Source organism: Zeus faber, assembly GCF_960531495.2.
Source record: "Zeus faber genome assembly, chromosome: 15".
Lineage (NCBI taxonomy): Eukaryota > Metazoa > Chordata > Actinopteri > Zeiformes > Zeidae > Zeus > Zeus faber.
This window is the reverse complement of record NC_137194.1, coordinates 16,111,231-16,131,910: the sequence shown is the minus strand read 5'-3', so window position 1 is coordinate 16,131,910 and position 20,680 is coordinate 16,111,231. Positions and strand designations below refer to the sequence as shown.

The 20,680-nt window shown below is 42.4% G+C and overlaps 3 protein-coding genes across 3 annotated transcripts; 1 reads left to right on the top strand and 2 right to left on the bottom strand.

Moving 5' to 3' along the window:
- Window positions 1-459: 459 nt before the first annotated feature.
- cdaa (cytidine deaminase a) lies at window positions 460-1,646 on the bottom strand (the record flags this gene model as incomplete). Its single annotated transcript, XM_080015249.1, has 4 exons — window positions 460-603; window positions 715-772; window positions 1,063-1,174; window positions 1,472-1,646. The coding sequence occupies 4 exons, from the start codon at window positions 1,644-1,646 to the stop codon at window positions 460-462; spliced, it is 489 nt and encodes a 162-aa protein (XP_079871375.1).
- Window positions 1,647-3,222: 1,576 nt separating this feature from the next.
- Window positions 3,223-5,966, bottom strand: LOC307241210 (trypsin-2; the record flags this gene model as incomplete). Its single annotated transcript, XM_080015248.1, has 4 exons — window positions 3,223-3,378; window positions 3,756-4,013; window positions 4,401-4,539; window positions 5,782-5,966. The coding sequence occupies 4 exons, from the start codon at window positions 5,964-5,966 to the stop codon at window positions 3,223-3,225; spliced, it is 738 nt and encodes a 245-aa protein (XP_079871374.1).
- Window positions 5,967-12,794: 6,828 nt separating this feature from the next.
- Window positions 12,795-19,951, top strand: LOC307241209 (trypsin; the record flags this gene model as incomplete). Its single annotated transcript, XM_080015247.1, has 5 exons — window positions 12,795-12,888; window positions 16,891-17,050; window positions 18,131-18,272; window positions 18,375-18,641; window positions 19,781-19,951. The coding sequence occupies 5 exons, from the start codon at window positions 12,795-12,797 to the stop codon at window positions 19,949-19,951; spliced, it is 834 nt and encodes a 277-aa protein (XP_079871373.1).
- Between the last annotated feature and the right edge of the window lie 729 nt (window positions 19,952-20,680).

Below are 20,680 nucleotides of genomic sequence, written 5' to 3'. Positions count from 1 at the left end.
GGCGCGCAGCTGCTGCGCATGTGCAGTCACACATGCCTCTACGCTGTTGGTAAATCAAAATGTTTATTATCACAATATCATAATTCGTCCTTAATGTTTAGTTGCTATTGAAATATTTTCGAAATGATTAAGTGTTCATTCATTTGCCTTATTGTTATTATGTTATGATTGTTATGATTATCATTTTTATGATGATTATCAGGATTATGATCAGAATCAATTAAATAATTATTACAACATGTTACCACAATAAAAATAATGTGTTATTATTATCGTTGTTATAATTATTAATGCCGATGATGATGATGATGATGATGGTGGTGGTTGTTGTTGTTGTTGTTGTGATCTTTTTTGCCTTTTTTGGTGCACCAGATATAATAACATACATTAACATACAGATAACATACATTTACATCTGCAATGACACATTATTTATGCATTAATTGTCCATTATGTCCATCATGGTGATCCATTCTCAGTTTTGATGTGTCTTCGTTTCTTCAGGGAATCGGGGCCAAATGACACTGGAAGCAACTCCTCTACTGTCATCTCAACATGGGAGCCATCGGGTTTGGATAGGAGGACAGACCACTGATCACCGAACTGAAAGGGGAACATAATGTGTCTTGTCAAGTTAGAACTGCAGTATTATTGCCATGGCTGTGTAAATACCGAAGTAAATACAGTGTAAATAATGTAAGCCCCGTTCTTTACCTCACTCATGAACTGTCGACAGCCGCCGCAAGGAGAGATGAACTCATCTTCCAGGTCACTGTCGGTGGAGATTTTGTTGTTTTTCCGTTTAAAAGGCAGCATTCCCCCCACTTCATAACCATCATTAAATTATCCTCAAAACTGCTTTACAGGAGGGTCTACAACTCTTTTTTTAAAATGAGTGGTGGTTGTGATAGTAGTAGGTCATTGCTATCGCTTAGTGATTTTTTTTTTTTTTTTTTTGTTAATCTGTCACAGAGTAAGTAACCCATAACAAACAGTGACCAAAGGATTGATTCATTTACTTAACCTCAGAGCCATGCAGGATCAACAGAGTGAACAAAATACCTTGCGATGGCAATGGCCTTGTAGCTCCTGTGTCCTTCAGATACAGCCTTCGTTATAGCCGTCCTCTCTGCACAAATACCAAGGTTGTAGCATGCGTTCTCAACATTGCAGCCTTTTTGGGAGAGAGAATCCTTTTTTTAACTGAGAGGAATAACCACAAAAGTCCGACAGTCCAATGGATTTGTCATTGCCTTCACGTGAGACGCGCTTGTGTGCTCGCTCAAACGGTCAAGCAAAGCATTGTGTGACCGTCACCGTGGTCAGTGCCTCTTGAAGTTTAGGCTGAGACGAACAAGCGGGATTGTTCTCGAGCTCGATTCACTTCAGAAAATCACCGTAGGTTTTTCCAAACCGACGTCGACATTTCACAACCAGAATGCAACGAACACAAAATCAAAACTGACTGTACCTGTAAAAACGGTTCCGTCGCTCGCCATCAGAGCTGCTCCGACTCTGAATTTGCTGTAAGGACAGTAGGCCAGTTCTTTGGCTTTCTGGGACTTATCAATAAGTGCCGTGATCCAATCCTCCCTCTCGACAAGGAGCCTGTTTCCACCTTTGGCGGCTCCGGTGATGTTTGCCATGACAGCCAGACAGTGGTGTTGCTTGGTCTCTTGTGTTTTAATGTTTCTAATAAGTTTTTTTGTTTTTTTTTCCGGTGAGGGGAGGGGAGGGGAGGATAAAAGAGGAGGGGACAGATGAAGGGGACGGATAGACTACGGGACACAACAAGCAGGCTTTTCAGCGGACTCATGGTGGTGTTGTTTGGTCGCCCGGCCTAAGCTGCGCCACACGTGGTCCACATGGAAGGGACCGCAGCTCTTTGGGGTAAGTGTAGCATACGTAATGAGTTCTTACTGAGATGCTGCTCTGCTGTGGCGGGCCAGTGCGGATCCATTGAAAACAACATGAATAGGTAAAAGTTTATTCTTTATTTTTTCAAAATGTTATTCTGACAGATACTTTTAGATTTAGAATTCTTACAGCCTCATAAAACATTTTTCAGTCAAATATTGTCGGGCAGTGCTTATGTGTTGGTGGTGAGAGAATCCAATACAATGTCATGATGTTAAAATAAATGCTCCTTCGGTTTGTTTATGGTTATTTTCTAATGTTTTTTTTCCCCCCAATGTATTTTCATAAAATGGATTTAGTCTCTACCTTTTTACCTGTAAAAAATATTACACTTAAATAGGTCTAATTTATTGCTCCGATTCAGATGTTTTCATGCCCATAATACATAAAGATTGAATAACTAGTAATCGGAGCAGTTATAGTAGTAGTAGTAGTATTGAAGAATAATGACGAACAGAAACACCATAGTTGTAAAACAGTAATGTCAAAAACAATAATGATGATAATAATAATAATAATAATAATATAAACATTTTAAAGGTAATCATATACAGACTGCGATGATCTTATATTAGCTTTGTAGAAATTTCCTTTAAAATTAAACAATGGATGATGATGTTATATGTGCGTGGCTGTTTCGCCACCACATGCAACCCAAGTGGCATTTTCAGGGCCCTCCAGCACAGAGACACAGACGGGGGGTTGTTAACACCAGTTTATTGTAGAGAGAAGGCTAGGTGGAATTAGCCCAGGAGCCGATTGACCATGTCATGACACGGGCTCCTCCTGTGTGTGTGTGTGTGTGTGTGTGTGTGTGTGTGCGTGTGTGTGTGTGTGTGTGTGTGTGTGTGTGTGTGTGTGTGTGTGTGTGTGTGTGTGTGTGTGTGTGTGTGTGTGTGGCGTCGAACCTCAAGCTCGTTAGCCCAACCAGCAAGCGTCAGGTGTGGCTGCTCAAACCACCCCATCCACACACCACAATGTGTTATTCCTTGGAAGCACAAAATATATCCACCAAAAACGAAGACTTTGTATTATTGATGCAACAGGCCTATTTTGTGAGCCGGTCCATTTTAGCAGGTCAGAAAATCCTAGTTGAGAAAAGTAAAATCCAAAGCGATGGCAGTAGCCCAACATATACGGGTGAACCAGCGAAAGTGAATCAATTGTCAGAGGTAAATTACCTCTGACAATTGATTCACTTTCACTGTTTCACCAAGTGGCTTTTGAATTATAAATAATCATTTATTATTTATAATTAAAAAGCCACTCTGCACGCTTCTCAGCCGGACCGGTGCGACCGACCCTTTAGGAAGTGTTGTTGTTGATAATCCAGTCGATCCATGTGGAGTAGTTCCTTACTTTGGTATAGACCCCAGGGAAGCGTGGGTTGGCGCAGCTAATACCCCATGAGACAATGCCCTCAAAATAGCCGTTGCAGATGAGTGGTCCACCTGAGTCGCCCTAAAGAACACCGAAACAAAGGATAGTCTATCGTTTTCCCACTAAACAAATGCATTCTTATTAAGTGTGCTGGCAGCACTGCATATACCATTATTGCAACTGTTATCATTATTATGCTGGCCAAATTTCACCATGCTACTCCTCCCACAGTTGCGCTGTCGATTTTTGTAACGTTTTGGCCTGTGTTTAACGAAACGTTCCACTTTTTGTGCCAAAATAAGATGCGGCAAACACTGATGTGCACACGGGGCCAGCACACTTTCACAATTTCATCGAGAAATGTTCTAGTTGAATTGGATCTTTATTGTATCCCAATGCTAACACAGCGCTTGTTCCCTCGGAATCTGAACCAAAAAATTGGTAATCTCTCTTCTTACCTGGCAGGAGTCCTTGCCTCCAAACGGGGATCCTGCGCACAGCATGTTGTCAGTGATGTGGCCCCGGTAATAGTAGTTGCAGTAGGGGATGATGTGCACGTTCACGGCCCGGAGCGCAGGTGAGAGGAAGTAGCTGTAGATGCGAGTCACGCCCCAGCCGCTCACCGTGCAGGTGGTCATACCGTGGACCGGAGGGGTGTTGTCGTCCGGCAGCCGGGCCGGCTGGACGTTGGTGTTGAGCTGCGCCGGCTCGCTCAGCTGCCGCAGAAACAAAGAACAACAACACAGTGGCACAGTGAGAAGCAGGCTGCATTTTCATGGAGAATATAGAAGATGGTAGACTTTATGGATGCCCCTGGGGAAATGTATCCCCTGCATTTTTCGGTCCATCTCCAGGTCTAGGGCCAATACCTCTGTCATTGCAGGAGTATAACTCTGACATGCATGACTTTAGGGTGCGAGGAAACCCTTGTGAACATGGGGAGAACATGCAAACTCCACACAGAATGTCCCCGGAGCGTCCTCGGGTTGGAACCCAGGCCCCGTCTTGCTGTGAGCCAGCGGTGTGAACTACTGAGCCAAAGCGCCATCGATTATGTCCGACCATCGATTGGGTTCCGCCAGACATTATTCAGCCTCTCTCACCTTGATGAGCATGATGTCACTGTCGAAAGTCCTGTAGTTGAAGTTGTGTACGAATATCCTGGAGACGTTGAAGACCTGTTCTAAGCCCTCTTCCACCGACAGGCTGTGCTCGCCGAGCACCACCTTTATCAGAGAACTCCTGGGGTGGAAACAGAACAACACAGGGATATTTTGGGGTCTCACAATAACGGCTGCCCTCTCTTGAGAGGGATGGTGGTGGATGGATGATGCTACTCAAGGACCACATGGCTACAATTTTTATTCAGGGCCCCACACGCCCGAAAAATCCATCCCCCTTACCTCGTAAGGGGGATGGATGCATGTTATATAGCGTTGTATTTAATAATTATATTTGTAATACATTTTTATGAATGGATATTAATATTAATATAAATTTACGGCAGATCACCAGAACAACTTGTAGCTGAACGCTCTGAAAACTGTAGAGATGGTGTCAGACTTCAGGAGGAGCCCAGCCCCAACCGCCCCCCTCATCATGTGTGACTCCCGAGTCAACACTGTGGAGTCATAGTCTTTCAAGGTTCCGGGACCTCGGGTACAGTAAGTGGAGAACATCACCTCCACCATCAAGAAGGCCCAGCAGACGATGTACTTCCTACGACTGGGGCTGCCTCTGATTCTGGGACTGCCACCCCCCGCCGTCACACACGGACACACACGCACACACACACACACACACACACACACACACACACTGCACCACCAATAACTCTTACCTCCCATGTACGTGCAATACAAATGTATATACATACACACATGTAAATTTATATTTATTCAAATTATAGTGTACTGTACATGCCTCATACCCATTTCATAGCCTCTGGCCCCCTCATTGCCTCTTAGCCTTTCATAGCCTACATAATGTATAGTTACTGACTTAGTGTGTAAATATTTGTCAATATTTTGTTTAGTTGTTCTTGTTCAATATTTTGTTCATATTTTGCCTAAATCGTGTTGCTTTTTGTCTTTTATGCACCAACCTCACCAAGTTACTTTCATTGTGTGTGCAAATATACTTAAAATAAAATAATTCCGATTTCTGATTCCGATTTTTAAATGTGCATGCTAAGGCTTGTGGTTAATAAGTACGTAAAATGTGTTTATACAGCACTGGTTCAGTTCCCCGACATAGAAGGGTTACATATGCACCGACACATCAACAGATATTCATTGAATGCCAAGGTACAACGTTTTTCCGTTGCAAAAGCTGTATGCTGGCAAAATAACTGCCTGGTTTAGGGTTTTGGCCTTAAGCTAATCAATGCATTGATTCAGACCTACCAATGATATTAAACACTCAATATGTCTCAAATTAAGCTCCAGCTTCACTCCAGTTCTGTGGAGTGTGTGTTTCACTCACGGTCTCCAGCAGTGGGCGGCAGACACCACCCAACTGGGGTGGACCAAGGTGGCTCCACAGTAATGCTGCCTCGTCACATACTGCAGGGAGGCTTGGTATTTGATGGAGTATGGAACCACCTCCTGGCCCCCGATGATCCTCTCCGCAGAGGCCTCTGCACACAGTGGTTGAAGCATATGTATCATCTTGGACTTTTGCTTGGTTTTGGCTGCAGAAAACTGTCATGCCACACAATTTCTTTAAAGACACCATATTAAATGATTCTGCAATTGAATGAATAGCGTATGCATCTATCTATCCATCTATCTGTCTGTCTGTCTGTCTGTCTGTCTGTCTGTCTGTGTCTATCTATCTATCTATCTGTCTCTGTCTGTCTGTCTGTCTGTCTGTCTTACTGTCTGTCTCTGTCTGTCTGTCTGTCTGTGTCTGTCTGTCTGTGTCTGTCTGTCTGTCTGTCTGTGTCTATCTATCTATCTGTCTATCTATCTATCTATCTATCTATCTATCTATCTATCTATCTGTCTGTCTGTCTGTCTCTGTCTGTCTGTCTGTCTGTCTATCTGTCTGTCTATCTGTCTGTCTGTATCTGTCTATCTATCTATCTGTCTATGTATGTATGTATGTATGTATGTATGTATGTATGTATGTATGTATGTATGTATGTATGTATCTATCTATCTATCTATCTATCTATCTATCTATCTATCTATCTATCTATCTATCTATCTATCTATCTATCTATCTATCTATCTATCTATCTATCTATCTATCTATCTATCTATCTATCCATCTATCTATCCATCTATCTATCTATCTATCTATCTATCTATCTATCTATCTATCTATCTATCTATCTATCTATCTATCTATCTATCTATCTGTCTGTCTGTCTGTCTGTCTGTCTGTCTGTCTGTCTGTCTGTCTGTCTGTCTGTCTGTCTGTCTGTCTGTCTGTCTGTCTGTCTGTCTCTGTCTGTCTGTCTGTCTGTATCTGTCTATCTATCTATCTGTCTATGTATCTATCTATGTATCTATCTATCTATCTATCTATCTATCTATCCATCTATCTATCTACTGCATGTAGTTTGGATATGTATTGTAATTGAACAGTTTAAAGAGAACTGCCTAGTTTAGCAACTTTCAAGGTTCTTTGTTCTTCAGTCAATTAAATATGCAAATTCTTAATAAAACACATAAAGCTGATCTCAAAATAATTGACGATAAAGAAAAATATTCTATATATTCAAGCGTAAAATGAGCAAGAGAAGGTCTTTTCGCAATCATAATTGAGAAGTTACCTGTTACTAGGACCGCCAGAAGTGTCACCAATGTAGATCCCATTGGTTGACGCATTTTCCAATTTTCCTGTATCACAGAGAGAAAACCGACTGTTTTGCAAAGGATTTATGACTTAAAATGTATCTTTAAAAAAAACGAAAAAGCGAAAAAATAATATAATAATAAAATAAAATAATAATATAAATAACAAGCGAAAAAACCTTTAACATACTTCTCCTCTATGGGAAAAGAAGAACCTCAATATGATTGTCTACTCACATATGACTGTAATCGCACGCACGGCGCCCTTCAGGATATCTCCATCTGGTGGACCCCAGAATCTCCTCGTTCCTTTTATAATGTAATCCCTGTCCACTTTTTTTCTTTGTGCCACTATCTTTTAGTGTTATTATGTGTGTGGGCCATCCCACCTCGCAGCACAACATAGCTGACCTAGTACACAACAAAGCTGTGGTCTCCTCCTCGCTTTCACAGCTTTGTCTTCTCCCCACTCTTGCACTTTGGGATATATTGCAGTGCTGGGGGAATGGGGGGAAATGAAATCAAACACCTGCACGCTCACAATCCTCAAAATACTGTATGGACGGTACGTGGACAGTCCCTGGCTTTATGATCGAATTGCCTTAAAGTGAACTATGAGGTACTTTTCCCCCCAATAGTGCAGTGAACAAAACATAGGCGTACTTTGACAACGGCAAGGTCTGACCTTTGAATCGCTGGGAACTTTTGTTCTGTTCTGTTGCTTCCCATAAAGTACCATCACAAATTCTGACTTTTAATTTGAAAAAGTGAAGTCTTCACGTGGAGGAAAGCTATGGTTTCTTCTTTAAGGACATGGGCTGTAGTATGTTCTGCTCCGTCACTTAATGTAAATATCAAGCTCCACCAGTATTGAGGAATAAAAACAACGTCAGGTCAGGTTGACCAAGAATTGTGAGCCCAATTGAAGAACATGCTTTAAAGTCCATAGTTTTTCACTCTGATGCTGTCAAGAGTCCATCCACCGGGTCCCATATCTCTTATTCAGGTAATTGCTTTGTCCTGTCTGAAAGGGGGGAAAGAACACAGTTGGTGTCACGTTCCCTGTCTTCTCAGGGTCAGACAAATAGGCCACTAGGCACTCTTGTCTATTTAATGTATAGCGACTATTGTGCTGTACTGCACATTGTGGTTCTAGGACGCCCACCGCATGTGCCATTATATCCGATCGAAACAGGAGACATTATTTTAATAGCCAGGACTTCTACTCTGTGAGGTAAGTGCTGGAGGTCCGTAAGTTCAGGTAAGTTTCATTTAGGAGGATTTAAATGTATATTTAATACAACACAGTCAATTAATTCTATTATATAATTATAGAACCCAGAATTGCGATTGTGGCACCTCCCCTTGTGGCTGCCTGCGCGAGCACCTTGTTTCGATTACGCACATTTTGGTATTTTTTAGTATTTTTAGAGCTTATAGAGCTTATTGTGCGTAAACACCGGGTGTCATGACATTTCACTGCATATATGTATGACCGCATGTATATGTATGTGACAAATAATCTCTTGAACTTGAACTTAAATGTGATTTCATAAGGAAAAGATTAACAATGCATTATATCAATTTATGATATGGCTTTAGTTACAATGTGTGGCACAGTGGCTGGCCATGGTATCAGCATGTCATTGTATCGCCACTTCAGTACTTTGTCATTAGTTCTACTAAGTTGGTTGAGAAATTAAGACCTTGTTAAGCATAATTTGGTCCAATCAAATAGACTTTAAAGGCCACTGTTGTTGTTATTATTATTATTATTATTTTTATTTTATGTTATGTTATTTATTTGTTTGTTTGTTTATTTATTTATTTATTTATTTATTTATCAAAAAATTATGGGGATTTAACTTTCTGTCATTGTTATTATATGTTACTTTATGCTATTACTTTGCTATTATTATTATTATTATTATTATTATTATTATTATTATTATTATTATTATTATTATTATTATTAATAGTAGTAATAATAATAATAATAATAATAATATTATCATCGCTATTTTATATTTCTATACAGTCTATTTTTATCTTATCTTATTAATGGAATATATATTGAATACTAAACAAAGATGTAATTTATAAGACAGAATTAAAATCATTGACTTCATTTTTCTCAATGCTCACCATACACATTGTATTACCAAACTAAAAATTAGCAAATACAATTACCAAATACTATTGCCAACCATCATAACAGAAAAAATGAAATATTGAATGTACTGTGGGAATTAATTGTTATTGTGTTAATGCTGTTGCTCAGTGAGAGGATGTGCAATAAAAGTGATGGAGAAGGACTCCGGCACTTAGTTGAGACTGAGATCTCAATAAATAAGTTGTTTGTTTTATTTGCATTATTGTTTTCTGAGACCTGAGGTCAAGATATATAGATAGATAGATAGATAGATGGATAGATAGATAGATAGATAGATAGATAGATAGATAGATGGATAGATAGATAGATAGATAGATAGATAGATAGATAGATAGATAGATAGATAGATAGATAGATAGATAGATAGATAGATAAATAGATAGATAGATAGATAGATAGATAGATAGATAGATAGATAGATAGATAGATAGATAGATAGATAGATAGATAGATAGATAGATGGCATTATGCAATCAATCCAAAAATTAACAAAAAGAAATAGAAAACGTTGCATATCTTGTATATTGCATAATCAAGATTATATAATATATTTTGTGATTTATTCTGATATTATTTGATATTAGTAAAAAAATAATTTGAATAGTATTTGTTACGGTATTGACTATTGCATGTGGTACAGTATTGATTTTTTTTCCCGATTAATGCATTCCCTTGGTATATTTGAAGTGGTTTATTTGGCCAAGTGCCAAGTTTTTCCATGGTTGAGGAATGTGAATATGGGTCAGTGCATTGTTAGAGACATTTGCATGAAGCCAGCCACCTAAGCTCTTAAAACCAGACCCACGGATTGGCTGCATCCTCGACAGTCTGACTTTAAAGGCAAAGTCTCCATTATTAATCAGGAGGGAAAACCTCGGAATTCAGAAGTCGGTGAATCGAGATTGAGCCTTGAGTTCAGGGGGTCAGGCCAACAAGTTCCCGGATATATCAACCAATCATTCCATTGCCAGAGTGAGAAATGAGAGAAAAGGGCAGAGTAGGCTGGTGGTCAGGACCTGGGGGACTAGGGGGTAGCTGCAGAGAGACGAGCCAGCCGGCGGTGTCAGACACAAAGAGAGGACCATTCGCTGAACCCAGGTCAGGAAGCCCTGGAAGGGGAGGGCTGCGGAGGAGCCGCGCTCCATTTTTAATGACAACTGTCCCTGAAATAGATGTGTGACGGCCGGGCCAGGTACACACACTGCTGCTGCTTTTTCCAGTTAAGATCCTCATTAACCCTCTCTGGTGAGGAGGAGATGAGATTTAAAAAAAAGGAGCTTCTTTGGTCTTTCGCGGAAAATCACAATGCCCCATTATTTATGTGGTGCTTTGATGATAAAATCTCTCCGTGGGTGTAAAATGTTACCCAAAGAACTTGTATAGCATTTCACTCCACAATGTATAGAGAATTCAGTCCAGGTGTAACTGACTGACAGTCTGAAACAATCACATGAAACAGCGCTTTATTCACCTTTCACAAAACAATTGACGCGCAGACAATAAGCTTGATCATCAAATGAGCAATACACAATTCCACTTAACGAGGACAATGTCAAGAGGTATACTGGCGACGGAACCCAAATGAAGACACGGGAGGACGACAGAAGGTTTAACAGTTTTTACTACAGACTGGGGAATGGTACAGGTTCAGGTGAATCCAGGAAGAACAGGCATACAGGCTGGCGGAGGAAGCCGGTGGGTGACAAACAGGATCAGGACAGACTGGAAGAGCTGGGTAACACGGAATCAGCAAACACAGGATCAGTAAACACGGGATCAGGAGACACGGGATCAGGAAACAAGGAAGGCTAGAAGCGTGGTCCGGCATCAAAGGAAGGGAACAGCAGAGCTTTTATGCAGGGTCACTGTTTGCTGGCAGATGCTGCACTCAGAGTGGAGTGAGCCTGATCGCTGACGATCATCAGGTTGTGGAGCCAGGTTGTGGAAGCAGGGAAAAGAGGGACAGACCAAAAACCAGACACTCACATTCACACTGAAACTGATAATGAAAGTAAACCCCATTCACATAGAGCACGCAGGTCATGGGGGAGCAGGCTGGGCAGGTGTGACAGTACCCACCCCCGGGCACCCACCAGGATTGTCCGGGTGCTGACGGTGGAAAACCCGGACGGGGGCGGGGTCCAAGATGTCCGAAACCCTCCCAGTAAACAATATAAACATTTATAGCTGTTTATACAAGGTCATTTTCTCGTTCTGAGAGCTCCCCTCGTTGCGTATTGGTCCAAATACCGTTGCATCTTGGCAAGGGATGGACTCCAACTCCCCTTTCCGGGTCACTCAATCTTCTCCTTTTCCCGGGTCAACAGGTTGTTTTTCCCCCCAGAGACGCAACAACCGGAGCATGATTTATAGATACCTTATTTCCTCAAATAAAAACAGGAAAACAAGGCTGAATCTGAGTCTGTGTGTGTGTGTCGGTTTTCCTGTGTTTTCATTTTAGATCCATTTGTTTTTGTTAGTTTATACTTGTATGAAACGAACATTTTAAACCCAAGGGACGTTGCACCTTGGGTCAGGACAGTGGGTTGCGTAATGGAGAGAGAGAGCGATCTGTGGTCCACTGTGCATTTCAGGAGCATGACACCCACTTGGCAGTTTGATTTAAAATTCAAAGTGAGAGTTTTGGTTTTTAGAAATAAAAGCCTGCTACCAACAAAAGCCTGGTACCCACTGCAGATGAGGTAAATAAAAGCCCCAGTCAGTATTTAAGGAAATACGGGTACTGTCAATAAATAACCTTGTGTGACACACTGTTTGAGTTTGATTTCTTTATTTCCATCTTTGTGTAAAACAAAGCCAATGCCACCTCCTCTCGCTGTCATGTTCATGCTTCTTTGATCGCCGAGTTCTTATTGAGTTCTATAGTATTAGTATAGAGTATTCTGCTGACTGTGTTCTGGGATTTGTTTTCATGCGGTTATTATGTCTTTTGTTCTCACATCTTTTTATGTTTACCTCCTGCCTTAGCCTTCAAGATTCAAGATTCAAGATTCAAGAGGTTCATTTGTCACCTACATATACATACTTTCATACATATATGCAGTGAAAAGTCTTTGCAACGCACCTGGAGATTATTCACTAACCCAATTCATACCTAGCTAACTAACTGAAACTAACGGATTCCTAAAACGCGATACAGTTAGTGAATAGAATAATATAAATAAAATAAAATAAAAATACAATTTTAAATGAAATAAAAAGAAAGAATGTGGGGGTACAAAATAGAAGGGAATAGAGTTATGTATATGGGATAGGCTATTTGGAACTTCACTAGCCGGAGTTCTTTTTGCCATGCCAATTGCCTACAGTCTGCATTGCCACCCTCTTTTCTAAGCTATGTTCTCAGTTCCCTGTTCTGGGTCCTTATTTTATTTTCACAGAGTTAGGAACAAACAGACAGCCAGGGGACCAGTACTCGGGTCAGGTTGTGCCTGTTGAGCAAAGTCCACCTCTTCTCAATTCATCAGGTGACAGCTGCAACGACGCAGGAAGTCGGCAGGATGGTTTTAGAGCTGGAATTAGTCTCCTCCTTGCTGTGCAGGAAAACAGTGCATCACACCTTCTTTGCCACAAAGAATTATAAGGCTCCAAGAGGTGAGACTGAGGCACGGATGAGCCCTGCAGCCAGACAATATTTGATGTGTCTCTCAATCACCTCCCGCTCCGGCCTGGAGATGTTGTAGAGCCTGCCTAGTGCACCACTCGGCAGAGGTGCCCTGGGAAGGAGCTTGACGGTGCAGTTATACTATATGGCCTATTCACAGGCAGGGACAGCGCATACTGCTTACTGAAAACCTCCTGCAGGTCATGGTACTTCCACGGAAGCAAGACACTTCGGGGGCTTCAGGGCTGGGAACAGAGCTTGGAAAAGAGGGGGGCAAAGCAGACTGTAGGCAATTGGCATGGCAAAAATAACTCCAGCTAGTGATGTTCCTGTGGGCAATGTGTGGGTCGTGGGTCTCAAGCCATTCATGACAGAGAACAATAGGTATATGAGGTGACTTACGTACATGAAAACACATCTCCTTCTTGTGGTTGCCTTACAGGAGCAGGTGGACGGGCATGGTCCAGATGCTGTCACGTGCCAAGAGCTTACCGTCGAACGCGTTGGCTTCCAACAGCTTTTACAACTGAATGGTGCCCAGGCCCAGCGGCTCAACTAAAACAGTCCAAAAAACCTTTGAGGTCAAGTCAGGAGGCAGCTCCTGCAAAGCAAACTCATCCTTAATGGAGTCTGACAGCACATGGTGGAAGGCTTCAAAGAAGGGATCAGAGTTCCACACGCTCGCCGTGTCTTGATGCCGTAGACTGCCACACTCCGCTGACCCTGCCGGAGATGGAGGAGTTTCCCCGCAGCCTCTCTACTGGATAGCGGATGATAGAACACCCTCCTCATCTCGGTGGGGAATAGGGGGAGACTAGAATAGACCGGAAGCTGACTCTCCTACATGGCCTAGGCCTGTGCAAGTGCTCTCCCAGTCAGGAGTGTGAAGATGTAAGCGATGCAAGGACGAAGAGTAGGGAAAGAGGAAGGCTGCAACTCAAACACCAGGGAGCACTGGGAGGGGAATAAGCAACAGGTTTCTCGATCACCTGCATAACGCTCAGGTGGAGGATGGCGGGGCTCTCTGGCAATGGGTGGGCCTTGATCTTGATCCTAATCTCATGAAGTCATGGCTGGAGTACGAGTATGACAGATTTAGTAGCTGAAACCGAGATAGCTGGATGCCATCCAGGGTCAGCCAGGGTCCGACTCCATCAGATTACTGAAAACACAGTGGTGGTCTGGTGCCATCTCTTGGAGTCCATCGGGAATGATGGTCAGCTGTTGCTCATGCTATCCAATGGCGACTGCTTGAGCAGCAGGCGCACTGCTACGGTGGTCTGCGTCTGCTGGGCCCATTCTTGGTCAGATTGTTCTTTCAAGAGGTATATTAGCAACAGAACCCAAATGCAGACACGGGAGGCAAACAGAAGTCTTAAGAGTTTTTATTACAAACTGGGGAATAATACAAGTATAGCTGAATCCAAGAAGAACAGAGGCAGACAGGCTGGCGGAGGAAGCTGGTGGCTGATAAAGAGGAGCAGGATGGATTGGAAGAGCTGGGAGTGGTCACACGGGATCGGGAATCACAGGATCAGAAGAGGAAGGCTAGAAGCGTGGTCTGTAGTCAAAGACGATCTGGCACGAGAGGAAGGGAACAGCAGAGCTTTGATGCCGGGTCACTATTTGTTGGCAGCTGCCGTACTCAGAGTGGAGTGAGCCTGATCAGTGATCAGGCTGTGGAACCAGGACCTGAGCGGAGGATAGCGATGGAGAGAAAAGAGGGACAGACCAAAAACCACCAAACACTCACATTCACACCAAATTGAAAATAAAAGAAAACCACACTCACGCAGAGCACACGGGTCATAGCAGAGCAGGCTGGGCAGGTGTGACAGATGAGGCCAGAGGGGCGTGCTGCTGTGCGAGCTTCAATTATATATTGTTCCAGGAAGCCAAGGTGACCATGGAAACGGAAATAGGAACTATAAGAAACCCGAGTGCCGGCGAAGTCTCTACCCCTTATGATCGGACAGCTACGGCTCCCAGGTAAAGCCGCTCTCCGTGCAGCCGCGCTCCTCTCTGGCTCTGTCTCTGGCCATGAACCTGCCCTCTCTTTTGCCATGTATACTGCTGCAACTCCTTGCTGTCAGCTGTAAGTATACTTTACTATGATGTTTTGTTATTGTAGCCAAGTCTGCTAAAGATTCCAAAAGTTACTGTGGAAGTCAGGTCACTCCACTCTGTGGTCTCAACTTGTTTTTTGGTCAGAATATCCAAATACTAACATGTTACTTTTAATAACTAATTATAGTCTGGTACTCCCAAGAGATGAACAGTTAATAAAACCTTCGGAACTTTGTCCATTAAAACATTTTATGTAATGTCTATCAGAAGTGTACCATGTGAATCATCAACCTCCTGTATCAATCTTGGTCTCGCTCCTGAAGTTCCCCTGAGACATTACTCTCAAAAATAACATCTCTCTTGCTGACTCAAGGCTGTTTTCATAGGACACGAGTGGGTTTACTGGTAATATGAATCCTGAACTTGAAAGAAAGGCGATATACAAAATAAAATTAAATGAAAAGATTGATGTTCTCAGTGAATGATTTAATGGTGTGGTAATAGAGGATGAAGGTATTAGATTTAAAGCTTTTGACGGTAAGATGAAGTTACATTTGTTCCCGAAACTTTAAAAGGAACCCTCAGGAAGAACAAGTGCTCGTGTCGATATTGATTGAGTCATTGTGACAAACGCACTTGAAATGTTGAAAAGACATATGAGATCCTCATAACAAGCCTTGAACGTGTATATATTAAATAATTCTCTTTACTAAACATAATGGTGAGTGTAGCCGACACTGAAATGCTTATCTCATCTACCATGAACTAATTCAGTATTCAGTTTATGAAATTTTGAAATAACAAGTCGTGTTTATTTCTCACAGCCTCAGAAAAAAGTGTTATGCCATATCAAATGTGATATATATGATTTGGTTCCAATACAGTTTTTTTTGGCTTTGGAGAATTCCAGAAATACACAAAAAACTCAACTGCGCCTTCAATGCAGCATCTCATTAGGATAAATCATTAACACTTAGACATTTGGCAAATTTCTATTATAATTTGTTAGATATTATAGATTTACCCCCACCCTCTGAAAAACCACCTTAAAGCGACAAGTTTCACCTTGCAATTTTCAGTCCCCATGCAGTTATAGACTGTTGATGGTTGAATAGACTGTTGCATAATGCTTTTGAATGGACCTTTCCGTAATGCATGGCTATCAAACGCCCAAGTGATATGCTCCCATATTGTATACGGTTACATTTCCTTCTAGCCCTTCACGCAAACCACTGCTGCTAATTATGGTGTGAGATCCCTTTCTGAGGCGGTGAAGGGAATGTATCCCTCCTCCCCCGGGTACTGTAACGGACTGGACATCTGGAACGTTTCCGAGTCACTATTTCGGGTTTTGTACAGTGAGATTGTTGGTGATTTTATACAATCCAGACTAGAAGCTTTAAAATCCTGGAGAGTGGACGTAACAGAACTCCCATACAGGGGCGTCATGCAAGCCAAAATTATGAGGGGGTATAATTAGAGTGCTGGGGGGGAGGGGGTTATAGATCTCATATCTGGCACGTCACGGCAACATGGTGGCGCATACCGTTAATGGTGAACAACGTTGCCTTTGTTTTGATTATAATTTATATACATTAACATGTATTTAACATGTATTTTTAAAGCCCAAAGTTGTGTATTATAAGTGGACTTGGCAACTCTGGTGTGTACCTGCTGTTGATGGTGGTTTTGTACATTCTAGTCACCCATGAAACAAGGTGCATTCGTGCTATAAAGCCCCCCAGTGCTTTTTTTACGACCAGTCTTGGGGTCCATCCATCCCAGACGCTGCAGTCATAACATTTTCTGAGCCTCGTATGGCCTGTGGAAGGGCTAGAGGAGGGAGGTCTTTATGGCCTCCGCTTTGGGGGTTGGAGGATGAAAAGATCCAATCCCATTTTGATGTTTTCACCTTGTTTTTTCAGGGCAGGAGCCGATGAACGTCCGGATAGTGGGGGGATACGCACCGGTACCACATTCCATTAAGTACATGGTATCAATACAGACAACGACGGGTCAGCACTTTTGCGGCGGCTCTTTGGTCAACAAATACTGGGTGCTCACGGCTGCGCACTGCAATATCGGGTGAGTTGATGTTTGCTCTGGTGTCAGGTTTTTGTGTAGTGTCAAGGCGGAAAATTGTACTAAAATCTACACATGGTCACAATCTCAAACCTGATTGCTATTTCCCATGCAAACAATAGCACCTGTACCCAGAAATGGAGCGTTTTTTTTCTGTGGCTTCTATTTCTTCCTGAGAACGAGACAAAGTCTTGACGCGACAGACGTTGTGTGCAGCGATAAAAAGCCGGTTGACCAACTTGACATTTAGGGTTTCATTTACAGATTGGGAGGAGGGGGTTGTAAAGACTTATCAGAATGTCAATCCTGTTACCATATCATGGCTGAGAGAAAGTACAGTAGATGAAATGTGATACAGGCTTGGTGCTCACAATGAGACGCATTGTGTGCGAAACATTCTAGCCCTAGATTCTGAGGTCAAGCATCTTATGACCATCATGCGGATGTCAAAACACACATTGGCTGGGAGGAACGCAGTAACGGTGGTACTGGGCATTAACCAATACAATTATTGTAAACTAGTAACGAGTTACATCAAACATGGTAACAAGAATCAATGGCCTTTTGTTCATTTTAATTATTAACCATTAAGCGGCTCTGTGGAATATTCTATTGTGATTTGTCAATAGTAGCCATTAGTGGCCAGTTATTTCTGAATAATGACCGCTGCCGTTGTCACGGGCAACCACTTCTCTGCCTGGATTCACGGCTCCCACGTTATGCTGTCTACATGCTAATGTTAACACTAGATAGTGGCAACATCTAGTGTCCTCCCCCAAATGGACAGATTGCCCAGAGAAGCAAACGGCCTAAAACAGGAGCCGGGGGTCCGTGTACCTTTTCTTTATTTTTTTGTTGTGGACTACTTTCCTTCACAGGGTCCTGATCACCCTGTCGGGGTTCTCTTGCGATAGTTACCGTCTGGCTGCACATTTAATCTTACTGAGTCCCAAAATGGGTTCATTTGTAAGAGGGAAAACTGTGCATGGCACATACAATATAGGTGTTGAGATTGTAGCAGAAACCTTGGTGTGTCCCTGTATTTGATTTCCGCGACTCTCCCTTCCTCGATTGTGTCCTCAGCGCTGATAAGATGATAATCGTGGCCGGAGACTACTCCTTGAGCATGTACGAGGGCACAGAGCAATTCTTCATCCCTCACCTTTTAATCCCACATCCCGAGTACAACAGCGACACAAGCAACAACGACATCATGCTCATAAAGGTATCGATCTCAAAAAGCTGCACTGGTGCAATTTGTGCAATACGCACAGGAACACCTCAGTAGCATCTGTAACCCAAATACCCTTACCCTCCGTCCCTCCAGCTGAAAGCTCCGGTCTTCCTGAACAGCTACGTCGCCATCGCCCCGCTGCCCAGGCAGGGCGCCTCCGTGGTGGAGGGCAGGGTGTGCCGGGTGACCGGCTGGGGCCTCACCAGCTCCGGCGGAGGCCAAATCCCCTCCTCCCTCCGCACCGTCAAGCTGCCCATCGTCTCCACGGCGAGGTGCAACAGCAGCGACTCCTTCAACGGCAACATCACGGCCAACATGCTCTGCGCGGGATACAGCGCTGGTGGGAAGGACGCCTGTAAGGTGAGACCGCAGGGCTTTTTTGTCGAGCGGTGGGGGAAAAAAACAAAAAACAAAAATAAAACATGGTGGAGAGATGTGGCTGGCAAACTTGTCTCTGAACACCCACATCCGAACATGCCTGTGTGGGCAGCAGCCACTTTGTGAAAGGCTTGGAGGAAACTTTCTTTATTCTGATGGAGGTTTTTGCAGGTTTGTTTACCTGGATTCTGCAGGATGAGGGACTGAAGATGCCAGCGATGATCAGGGATGAATGGACGTGTTATTTCACGTTGTATTGCGAATGCTGGTAGTTGATGTGTTGCCATACGGATGTTGACATGTTTCTAAGAGAACCCCCATGGCCAAACACATTTCGTTATTCAGCCTTTCAAAAGATTTGTTTCTTTTTATATGATGTTGTACCTCCAAACAACATGTAAACAATGTCGGTTGTGTTATTTCATGCAACTCAACAGGAATTTTGTCCTCTTGAGAAAGAATCACCGAGTTTTAGAAGCTAGGTTCCTTATTTGTGAAGCCAGCTACACAAAAGAAAGCTATAGCTTTAACCGCTGACAGGCTGGAAAAACATTATCTACACTGTGAGAAATTATTTTCATTCGTGGCGCTATGAATCTCTTCCATCCCATATTTCTAACGCGATCTATCTCTAGATATTGTTCTTGAAAATTGTCTTTCGACAAACAGGCAGTTTTGCTTGTTGTTGCCTTCCATTTCTGTAGCCATGGCCTCCAAAACATTGCAATAGGTTGGAATGCATTTATTTCTTCCTTTTCACTGAAGAAATTAAATAGTTGGTTTGTAGTTGCATGTTAAAAAAAAAAAAATAATATAGCAATGAAGTCATGTTTTTAGGAATGACCTTTACCTACTTACTCTTATACAATTCATTGATGACTCTTAAGAGGTCCATCGAACAATGGACAAAGTTAGATGAAGTCACCTCAAGCCAATGAAGTTAAGTCAACTTTATTTATAAATCAGATTTTAAAACAACTAGTGTTGACCAAAGTGCTGTATGGCCTCAACGAATTCATTAAAGCAAACTCTATGACAATGAAGATTTAAAATAGCCAATGATGCTTCAGTGAGTCCATGAAGCTGATTCGTCTGCAACACCCCTTATCCGGTCTTTCCAGGGGGATTCGGGGGGCCCGCTGGTGTGCGAGGGGCGGGTCTACGGCCTGGTGTCATGGGGGAAAGGCTGTGCCGACGCCCAGTTTCCCGGCGTCTACACAGCCGTCTCCAAGTTCCGCAGGTGGATCGACCGCACCATCTTCAGCTACTACAGCAGATGCTCCAAGCCCTAGACACACAGCAGCGCTCCAGTCCCCAACCTGATGGATGGAAGTGTCCCAGCTTTTGTCGCCTTAATATGTTGTAACTTGTAAATTATAAATTACATTACAAATTAGCTTTATATATAACAATATATGATGTGTAGCAATACAATGGTTTTCTGAAACACTTTTTTTTTATCAGCACAGAAATGGTTTACTGTTTAATACTTAACATGTTCTCACTAAAGTGCCATATTGCTGCTACTTGCTGTATTTAAAAAAATAGGAAAACACTTTTGAGGAAGTTTTTCGACTATTCGTACAGCAACGTGCACAGATAGAATCCGTAAAGCAGCTCCAGGAACAATATTGACATTTAATATGCAATAGAAAGTTAATTCAAGATTATTACTTGCATTTCTACAAACGCACGTCCAGCCATTTTGAAAGAGTAATCACACCTATTTTAGTTTATTTATTTTTCTTTTAATTTCTTTTATTTTTTTCTAAGCATTTCAATAAGCATCCACAAACCCGACTCCATGAATTTATTATTTCCGGCAGCTGGTAGCCCCAGAATGTGTCATATTTAATATAATTTCTGCCAATATTGTAACAAAAACAATTACAGGGTTAGGGTTATGGTTATGGTTAGCCCTAACACTAACCCTGAAACCGGTTTATTTACTTTAGTCAGTTATTTCAATATAATTTGTGCTGTTATACTAATACAGTATGTCTTCCGAGTTTTTTAGTCTT